Genomic DNA, 10,639 nt, shown 5'->3' on the forward strand with positions numbered 1-10,639 from the left:
TTTCCAAGCCACTTCAAATAACTATGGAGATATCACCCTGTAAAGTGTATTATGTTTTACTCCTAAGCAAGGGTGAGGAATCTGAGTATCATGTGCAAGGCTCAAGATGACGCTTAGGATAGAACATGCAGAATAAAAATAGTTTCCTTCCATATCCAGGTGGAGAAGGGGGGAAGGTTATGGACATTGGGGAGGGTTTGTGCTTTTGGGTAAATTGGAAGGGGAGATGAACCATGAGAGACTATGGACTCTGAAAAACAGTCTGAGGGGTTTGAAGTGGCGGGGGGATGGGAGGTTGGGGTACCAGGTGGTGGGTATTATAGAGGGGGCACAGCTTGTATGGAGCACTGGGTGTGGTGAAAAAATAATGGATACTGTTTTTCTGAAAATAAATAAATTGGAAAAAAAAAAGCTGACAATTGTAGTCCTGTCTTTATGGGATGAAAACAGTCCCTTTACAGTAAGTTTCCTGAAAGGGAGAACAAATAGATAATAACTCTTCTGGTAACATATTATGGTACACTGGCCAGTGTGTTTTTGGCATTTAAACATAATCCTGTGAATCAGATTAATTCACTTGCTGAGTGTTCATTGGCGGCATCCCTCTGTTGGGTCTTGGGGGCCCTCCACAACCTCGTGGGGCTCCCCGTGGTCCACTCTGCCCAGAGCCTCGCTTGAAATTCTGCTGATATCCATCCCGCTGATAGCCAGAGTAGTCCCGGGGAGCACTGAACTGAGACTGTGTATAACCACTGTTTGGAGTGTTAGAGAATGAAGGGTGGTAACCATCATATCCTCCTCTGAATCCATTGGCAGAGCCCCTATATCCATTCATCAAGCCTCTAGCACCACGGGAACCACCACGAGAAACACCACGACTGTTGTAATATGGCTGACTGCTATGTGGAAATCCAGTGTTCTGCTGGGGAGGTTGCTGGTGGTTACCAGTCACTTGATGGGGCTGGTCCTGGGAACCATGGTAGATGCCAACCACTGTTTGAAGCTGTTCTTGTTGAAGGTCTGTTTGTCCTACTTGGTGAGGCTGACTAGAAAAGCTCTGGTTGTAACTGGCCTGGTACTGAATTTGCTGTTTCAAAGTTTCCGGTTCATTAACAGGAGGAACCGGGGCATTCATATTGAACACCGTTTGCATGGATTGGAATGGAGCTGCATTTACATTGATTCCACTGCTATGTAATGGTTTGCTTGTCCCAGCCTGGAACACCTGAGGCTGAGAAGCAGCCGGAAGGGAAGATGATGCTGTAGTCTGGTCTGTATTTAAGGATATTGTTGCCTGAATCTGGTCAATTGTTTCCTTTTGTGGTTGCTGCTCTGTAGCGTGAGAAGGCTGGTACAAGGGTTGAGATGCTGTATATCCCTCACTTGTGGATGAAACCAAAGGAAACTGTGTAGCTTCTGGTTGTACCGGAACTTGATTAGGCTGAGCAAGTCTGGATTCAGAATGAACCGGAGGGCAAACCAGCTGGGGCATGTCCATGTTTTGTGTCGGATTCATAGGCTGTGCAGATACAATGGCAGGATCAAGTGTCTGGTTTTCAAAATCCAGCATAGAATCCTGTATGAAATTATAGGGCCCCTGCATTTGCGCCATAAGGTCCTGGACTCACTGTCTTCTCACAACGGGATCTGCCTGAGCCACTGGAGTCAAAGAATGGGGCTCTGGCACTGAAGGAGATGCAGCCTGAGGTTGCTGCTGGAGTGAATTTACCACCTCAACTGTTTCGACTGTCCACTCATCTACCTGCTCCTTTTCACCACTGCTGAACTGTGTTTCTGCCATAAATTGTCTATTTACATACTCTGTTGATTCAACTTCACTCTGTTCAGTGTATTCTTCTGCTGGCTCAGGTTCAGCTTCAGCTACCTGGTCTTCAGCTGTAGGTGCTGAAGCTGACTCTTCTTCCTCACACAGCCCATTCTGGTGGTTGTGGGTGCTGTCAAAGTAGTTTGACTGGAAAACATGCTCAACAACTTCCTTTAGAGCTTTATAGGTTGTTCCACATACAGATTTTTCCTTTCCTTCCAGCAAGTCCCATAGGTGAATGGAAGCATGTTCATACTGCTCATTCAACCTTAAGCTCATGTCCCGTTCAGGGTCTGCTAATTTGTAGAATTCATCCAACAATGACAATTCCTCTTCAGACAATATTGGCACTCCATTCAAACCTTGCTTCAGGTCAGTTCTCACCTCATCATCTCCCAATTTGTCCAAAACATACTGGAGCTCAAGTACAGTTTTTAAACGTTTTTGTGCTGCTTCTTCTCTCATAAGCTGCTCCCGATGCACTGTCTTCTTTATTGTTTTCTGAATATCTTGACTTAATGCCATGAAACTCCTCTGTAATTCTTTTGCAAACTCTAAGTTATTTGTGACTTCCTGGTACTTAGATACGGCATCCAGCTGATCTTGATTAAGCCTTTCCCCTTTGTTCATTCGTTCCTGGTAATCATCAAGCTCGCCCTTTTTCTTCTCCAGGTTCTGAAGTTTCTTGTCGATCACCCCGAGGATCTGCTTCATGGCCTCGGTCTGGACAGCACCGGTGCTGGTTGCGGGGTTCTGGGAAGCTGGCGCAGCTGCCCCGGCCCCCGCCTCACTGCCGGAGGAACCTGACGGGGGTGGCGGTCTGGACGACTTGCTGCCGCTTCCACTGTGGCTGGTGGCCTGAGGGCATCTTTAGACCGTGAGAGGAGAGAAGAAAAAGCAGGAGGAAGGAGGACAAGAGCGGCGAGTCAGGCCAATATTTTACTTATTTATTTGACAGAGAGAGTATAAGCTAGGGGATGGCAGAGACAGAGGGAGAGGCAGGCTTCCCACTCATCAGATAGCCTGATGCAGGGCTTGATCCCAAGACACCAGGATCATGACCTGTTCCAAAGGCTGATGCCTAATCAACTGAGCTGCCCAGGCACCCCTAGCTCAGATTTTTAAAATGACTAGTCTGAGGGGCACCTGGGTGGCTCAGGTGTTAAGTATCTGCCTTCGGCTCAGTCATGATCCCAGGGTCCTGGGATTGAGCCCCGCATCAGGCTTCCTGCTCCGTGGGGAGCCTGCTTCTCCCTCTCCCTCTGCCTGCTGCTCTGCCTTCCTGTATTCTGTCAAAGAAATAAATAAAATATTTTTAAAAATAAATAAATAAAAATGACTACTCTGAGAACAGATTACATCATGATAGTATAATAATAATGACATAGGCTAAGTGCCTAATCTGTGCCAAACAACAGGCCAAATTACTCACAAATATCTTCTCCTTCAGTGTACCCAAGACCCTAAGACAGGGGTCAGCAACCTGCAGCCTGAGAACCATATGGCTCCTGTGAGCTACGTATGGTTTTTACACTATGAATTCATTGGGGAAAAGTTTTTGGAAAAGGAGATTTTGTGACGCATGAAATTTACATGAAATTCAAATTTCAGTGTCAATGAGTACAGTTTATTGGAACATAGTCACACTCACTCACGTGTCATCTAGGGCTGCTTCAGCACCACAACAGCAGAACTGAGAGTTAAACACAGCCTGTGCAGCCCACAAAGTCAAAAATATTTAGTCTCTTGTCTTTCGCAGAAGGAGTTCACGGACTCAGGCCCTAAGGAGATAACCCCACACTCTTCTTAGAACTATTTTAACTGGTGACACAGAATTTTAGAGTGTACCCACTCTGGCCCAAATTGCACGGCTCATATGTGGGAGAGCCATGGCTGGAAACCAGTACTCAGAGTCCTGACACCAGGTGTCTACAAAGGACGCCACACTGCCTCCCACTGCTTCTTCCCAACCATGTTTGCAGAAAGCACCAAAAACCTTCTGAGGGTTCGGGGATAAGGACAGTCCAGACACAAACAGACACTCCTGGAGAAGAGCAGATCGCACCAATGCCAATTCATAAGTTATCAATAATGGTTTATTTATTTTATTTTTTAAAAAGATTTTATTTATTTACTTGAGAGTAAGATCACAAGCAGGCAGAGAGGGAGGCAGAGAGAGAGGGGGAAGCAGACCCCCTGCTGAGCAGAGAGCCCCATGCAGGGCTCGATCCCAGGACCCTGAGATCATGACCTGAGCAGAAGGCAGAGGCTTAACCCACTGAGCTACTCAGATGCCCCATCAATAATGGTTCAAAAAAATATGTATACGAACCACCCATAATAAAATCAGTGCAACTAAGGGCACCTGGGAGGCTCAGTCAGTTTAGCGTCTGAGTCTTGATCTCCGCTCAGGTCTTGATCTCATGGTCAAGAGTTCAAGCCCTGCATCAGGTCTTGATCTCAGGGTCAAGAGTTCAAGCCCTGCATTGGGCTCCACACATTATTTATTAAAAACCAAAATAAAATACAATCAACTAAAACAAGATAGAGTACTTTTCATTCTGAAGTTAGAATATAGGCCACATTAGCAAAATTCACTGCTGTAAGGGTGCGGTTTTACAGATACTCTTGTATATGTTTCACGGAAATATAAACAGGGACAAATGTTCCAGAAAATAAAGCAGCAGAAGTCTTCAACCTCTCCCCCTCCCTGATAAAACTCGACAAGCCCCTTTTACTTAGTAACTCCCATTCTAAGTCTCCCCTTTCAGAAAGACCATTATTTGTGCACATCACGACGCCCTTTACTAGTACATGAGGGGAAGGTCCACCAAGAGTTAAATCAATCAACTGTGACACATCACTATTTAGCTCTTCCAGCTCTTCCTAAAAATCATGTTTTGGGAGACAGTTTCATGGGTGAATTTTATTCAGAGAGAGATCAGGAGCCATAGAGAGATTTGACAGGGAAGGGACAGGCTCGGACTTGATGTTCATGACCGCTCTCCCCACCAGGGAAGGAATAAACCGGGGGAGAGGGGAGGTCCTCAATGAAAAGGTTACTGCTACATTCTAGCTGAGAAATGACACTGGCATGGACCAGTGTGGTTAGAGCTTGGAGGAAGCCATCTGGACAGGCAAGGAGAGGTGGCCCAGGTCTTCTGACGTATCACTACACGTCAACTGTGAGAGCCTAAGTAAGGATGATTCTGGGGCTTTGGATCTCAGGAGCTTTAGAATGGAGTGGCTATCAACCAAGAAGGCGAAGCCAGCTTGTAGGACATCAGGCTGGAGAAAATAAATAAGTACAAGTTGGCATTACATACACAGAATCCAAAATTATTATTAGGGCAATTTCATGTGACATCATAACTTTTAATTGGTCAAAGATCCAGGGGGGGGGGCACCTGGGTGGTTCGGTCAGTTAAGCATCTGCCTTCAGCTCAGGTCATGATCTTGGGGTCCTGGGATCGAGCCCCCCTCCCATCAGGGGTCCCTGATCAGTGGGGAATCTGTTCTTCCTCTCTCTCTTTCTGCCCCCACCCCCGCTCAGGCTTGCTCTCTCTCTCTCTGGAACAAATTCTTTAAAAAATATATATCAATGATTCCCTATGACAAGCTATTTAAGGGCCAGTCATGAATTAGTTTTTTAAATGATGTATTTTTCTAACTGTAATTTTTATAAAAATTATTAAATGATGTGTTCATTATGGAAGAAGTGGAAAATGAAAATACAGGAAGAACACTTGAAATGACTTATAATGCCCCCTTCACACAAACAACCACTGTTATCCTTTGCCTTTGGACGACACGTTCCACACTGTGTTTTTGGAACATGGCCCTCAGTCACTCAAGAACCCCCAAAAGGGAAGTTTCTGTCACCCCAAGATTGAAGGACCTAGCATCTTCTTCCACTGGCTTCTAAGCCAGGACACAACTTCCATCCTCAAGCCCAGATTGCAGGCCCTCTCTGGAGGAAATCACATCATTTCATTTCTGAGCTTCAATTTCAATGTAATTTTCATGTTACAAGAGAGGCCTTCCCAGGACGTGGTGCCGGAGAACAGCTAAGCAGCTTAGCGCTCCTGATGCAGCCCAAGACATCACAGAGTGGGAATTAAAACAGCTTCAGAGGCCAACAACGCCCCCCCTCCAGAAAACATGCGGGGCCCTCTGATGTCTTGCCAAATCTGTGTTGAGAAAATCATCACTGCTCATGGCTTGATGACTGATAAAAAGGTATTTAGTAATACTGTTATGCTGAAAACAAATAAAAAAGAAATTAAAAATTGGGCTTCCCTATGACTCTGCAATTGCATTCCTGGGTATTTACCAAAATATACACATGTTGTCAAAAGAAGGGCCATCTGTACCCCAATGTTCATAGAAGCAATGGCCACGGTCGCCAAACTGTGGAAAGAACCAAGATGCCCTTCAATGGACGAATGGATAAGGAAGATGTGGTCCATATACACTATGGAGTATTATGCCTCCATCATTAAGGATGAATACCCAACTTTTGTATCAACATGAACGGGACTGGAAGAGATTATGCTGACTGAAATAAGTCAAGCAGAAAGAGGCAATTATCTTATGGTTTTGCTTATTTGTGGAGCATAACAAATAACATGGAGGACATGGGGAGATGGAGAGGAGAAGGGAGTTGAGGGAAATTGGAGGGGGAGATGAAACATGAAGGACTATGGACTTTGACAAACAATCTGAGGATTTTGAAGGGGCGGGGGCTGGGACATTGGGGGAGAGTGGTGGTGGGTATTATGGAGGGCATGTATTGAATGGAGCACTGGGTGTGGTGCATAAACAATGAATTCTGTTACACTGAAAATAAATTAAATAAAAAGAAAATTTGATTTTGAAAAGAGGCATTTAGATAAATGCAGTTCAGAGAGATTTAAAGATGAGTTCTCCAAAAAAGGAGGGTACCCGATGATGGAAAAATGTGGAGAATGTATGCATTTTAAATTCCCTCCATCATACATACACATATACACAGAACACCTTCGTGTCTCATCAGAGCTGAGCAAGGAGGTGGGTTAAGTCTGAAGGCATCTTGTGCGAGTGACCCTCTGGTGGACAGACAGAACTTTCCTTCACTCTGATTGCTTGTTTGCAGAGAGGGAAGGCCATGTAATAAGGATTTAGACAATGATACTCTAGCACAATGCTTAGACACGGGATTGAGAAATCAGATAACTTGGGGTCAATTCTCAGCAAGTCACTGAATTAACCTGATTCTACTTCTTCATCTCTAAAATGGGGATCATGAAAGCCCACCAAATTGCTGAGTTCTTTAAAAGTGCTCAATAAATAGAAATGTGCATTTGCATGTGCATACGTGTGTGTGTGTGTGTGTGTGTGTCTGTCAAAGTATTCAAAGTCAGCCAAGTCATCCCATTTTCAGATGAGGACCACAAAATGAATAACGTTGAAGGACACACCCAAAGTCACAAAACCATGCTCTAGGATCAGAGCTCTAGGATCATTTCCTCAGTCCTGACTTCTCAGGATTATTTCCTAGACCGGAAGGAAGAAATCAGTGCTCTCTCCATGGGCACATCTCAGAGAAGGGTACCAAAGGGGAAACACGAGTTCTTCTTGCACTGGATTTTCTTCTGTTGGATGGTCTTGATAAGAAAAATAATTTCTTTTCTGAACTTTAATACATGGCTCCAGAGCCTCCCCTGTCAGCTTCTCCCCTCTGGGCCATGCAACCATGTCTACAACACTCCTGATCTCAAAAATTCTTCCTGGCTTCCCCTGTCATTGGAGATGCACACCAATCTCCTGCCACCATCTGGTACTAACCTCATCTTCCAACCTTCACGTGTCTGCTTTCCAGCCAAACTGAATTGCTGCTCACCCCCGTGCATACCCACAGCCTTCCAGCTCTGCACCTCTGAAGATATGGCCATCGTTTTCTACTCTGTGGTCTTTACTTATTAAATGAACATCCATTCCCCCACCCAGAACACCCAGAGCTCAGAGGCAGGACACACTTATAATTTGTCTGACCCCAGTTTTCTCCCTAAGAATCCCCAACAGCAATGCAGATGGTGTCTTTGATAGAAGAGGAAACTTAATGAATATTTTCTTAAAAGACATACTATAAGTAATAATCACATTAGTGATAATCACAGCCAAGAGTTATCAAGTGTGAACTCTGTACCTGATTTTCTTTTTTTTAAAGATTTTATTTAATTTATTTGACAGAGAGAGAAAGAGATCACAAGTGGGCAGAGAGGCAACAGAGAAAGAGGGGGAAGCAGGCTCCCCTAAGAGCAGAGAGCCTGGTGGAGCAGAGGCTTGATGCCAAGACCCGGAGATCATGACCTGAGCCAAAGGCAGAGGCTCAACCCACTAAGCCACCCAGATGCCTCTGTCCCTGACTTTTTTTTAAAAAGATTTTATTTATGTATTTGACAGATAGAGATCACAAGTAGGCAAAGAGTCAGGCAGAGAGAGAGAGGGGGAAGCAGGCTCCCTGCTGAGCAGAGCCCAATGTGGGGCTCAATCCCAGGGCCCTGAGATCATGACCTGAGCTGAAAGCAGAGGCTTAACCCTCTGAGCCACCCAGGCGCCCCTGTCCCTGACTTTCTTATAAACACGGAGCTCAGTTCATCCTCAACACCACTGTGATCCCCCTGCCCCCACCACCCTGATGTTCATACCCTCTATAGTCCCAGGAACGTGCCCAGGACCCTGTGACTTACTTGTAATGACTGGAGTACATGAAAGTGACGGATGTCACTTCTGAGATAAGATTACTAAAGACTAGGACCATGGTCTTGCAAAAACTCCTTCACTGTCCCCTTGTTTGCTCTGTGAACTAAGCTGATATATTAACTGCTGTGTGCAGAGGACCAATGGAAGCTTCCAGCCAACATCTTGGGAGTAACTGAAACCCTTGGATCTAACCAGCTGAAAGGAGCTGAATCCCCTGCCAACACCCTCTGGAGGGAGCTTTGAAGCTGACCTACCTCAAGCCTTAAAATAAGATAGACTCTAGTAACACCGGGACTGTGGCATCGTAGGGAGGGCCCAGGGCCAGAGGACCCCGGTAAGCCAGGCCTACACTACTCTTGACCCACAGAAACTAAGATGGATAAATGCTGTTTCAAGCCACTAAATGAGGGGGTAACTCACTACCCCACAACAAATAGCTAATATAATCACTTAGGTACTCCTATAACCCCTTCTTCTTGTGGAAGAATAAACCAACATCCAGGACAGTTCAGGAATTTCACACAAACCAAGTAGCTAGTGAGTACCAGAGCCAGGATTTGAGCCCAGGAAGTCTAGCTTCAGACTCTTCTTCACCTTGACCACTGTGCTGTAATAACAACAGGGGATGGATGGATGGACAGATGGAAGAACAGAAGGATGGATGGATGGATGGATGGGCATATTGACGGATGGACGGATGGATGGACGGATGAATGAACAGTCGGATGGAGTTCTACTTATTGCTCCCCAACATCAAGAGCTGAGAAAAGAAATGACCAGACCTCATCTGGTTGTACCACCAGCCTGAGACAGAGCCTTTGACTAATGAGGAGCCTCTGCAAGAGGGTCTTGATCTGAAGGGCAATGTGCTTGGTGTCTGGGTGGGAGGGGAGCAAACTGTGGGTGGAAACAGAACAGGAGTCAGGTGTGATACAAGCGAGCTTGGAGAGGCTCCGAACAGATGAATCATCTTAGCAAGGTCTGTCCCAGCTGGCTCTCCTCTCTCTCTCTCTTTTAGAAGGTGGTAAGGTCCTCAAGTTAAGTATGTGGTACATTTCACATCCCCAGTGACTCACAGGGGCTTGTCCTACAAAGGGTGCTTGCAGAAAGGGTGTCCTATGAACAGTACCCACATTAAAAGAATGAATGAGTGAGCAAATTAAAGGAGAAAAAAATGAATGAATAAATGAAATGAGTTCTGGATGACTGGCATACAAATATATTTAACCAGGAGCTTTAATACTGAATTCATGTAGAAAATGATAGTTCAAAGGTCAAAACACCACCTTTACCTTAAATCAACAAAAGGAAGGGGAAAAGGACAGTAACACTTATGGAGTACCCGTTATGTTGTAGGCCTCACCCTGAAATCATGTTTGAACCCCACAATGATTTCATGGACCCATTTCTATTCTGCAAAGGGGAAACTGAGGCTCGGGCAGGTGACACAGCATTACAGAACGCCAGATTTCAGATTCCAAAGGCTGTCCCCGCCCATCCTACCCTTCCTGCATGCTGGGGAAGGGCAGTGTGCTCCTGTCCCCAACTGACAGGCAGGTTCTGTCCATTTATTTTCTCAGTCCACAAGGACTGAGCCCACAAGCTCTGCTCTAGGCACCAGGGTGGCATGCCATGGAGTTTAGGGTTGGGTTTGGGAGGGAGCTGTGTTCCCATGAAAGCTCAGAAGAGGAGCCTGAACCATGATGGGGCTCACACTGAATAATCAGCTCATCTTCCCAGGATCCTAGATGATCTGAAATGGGGACCATCTGCCGCTTATCAGATGGTGAGCTCAAGTTCAAGTTCATGCTATGGCAAGCCCTCTGTTCCCCCTTAGGAAGAAGGAGGAGAATGGCACAAAGCTGCTGTGTATGCAACATGTCAGCTTTCTGCACACGACTGGCTTCATTTAAGGCTGACGTGGGCCACGAAGTTACCACCACCTTCCTTTTAAGGACGGAGAGACCATGGACTTGCCCCAGATCAGAGCTGGGAAGAAGAGAAGCTTGAATGAAAGGAAGGGCCCAGAATCGACCACAGTGCCACCATGTGCACAGACTGCTGAGCAAA

At 45.7% G+C, this 10,639-nt stretch overlaps 1 protein-coding gene across 1 annotated transcript; it reads right to left on the reverse strand.

Annotated features, from left to right (window-relative positions):
- Positions 1 to 588: 588 nt before the first annotated feature.
- Positions 589 to 2,569, reverse strand: LOC122906832 (caprin-1-like). The gene is given in 2 exon segments (XM_044249245.1): positions 589 to 810; positions 812 to 2,569. Coding segments are annotated over 2 exon segments (1,950 nt in total). The 5' UTR covers positions 2,540 to 2,569.
- Between the last annotated feature and the right edge of the window lie 8,070 nt (positions 2,570 to 10,639).

This window comes from Neovison vison, chromosome 5 (assembly GCF_020171115.1).
Source record: "Neovison vison isolate M4711 chromosome 5, ASM_NN_V1, whole genome shotgun sequence".
In the NCBI taxonomy this organism is placed as follows: Eukaryota; Metazoa; Chordata; class Mammalia; order Carnivora; family Mustelidae; genus Neogale; species Neogale vison.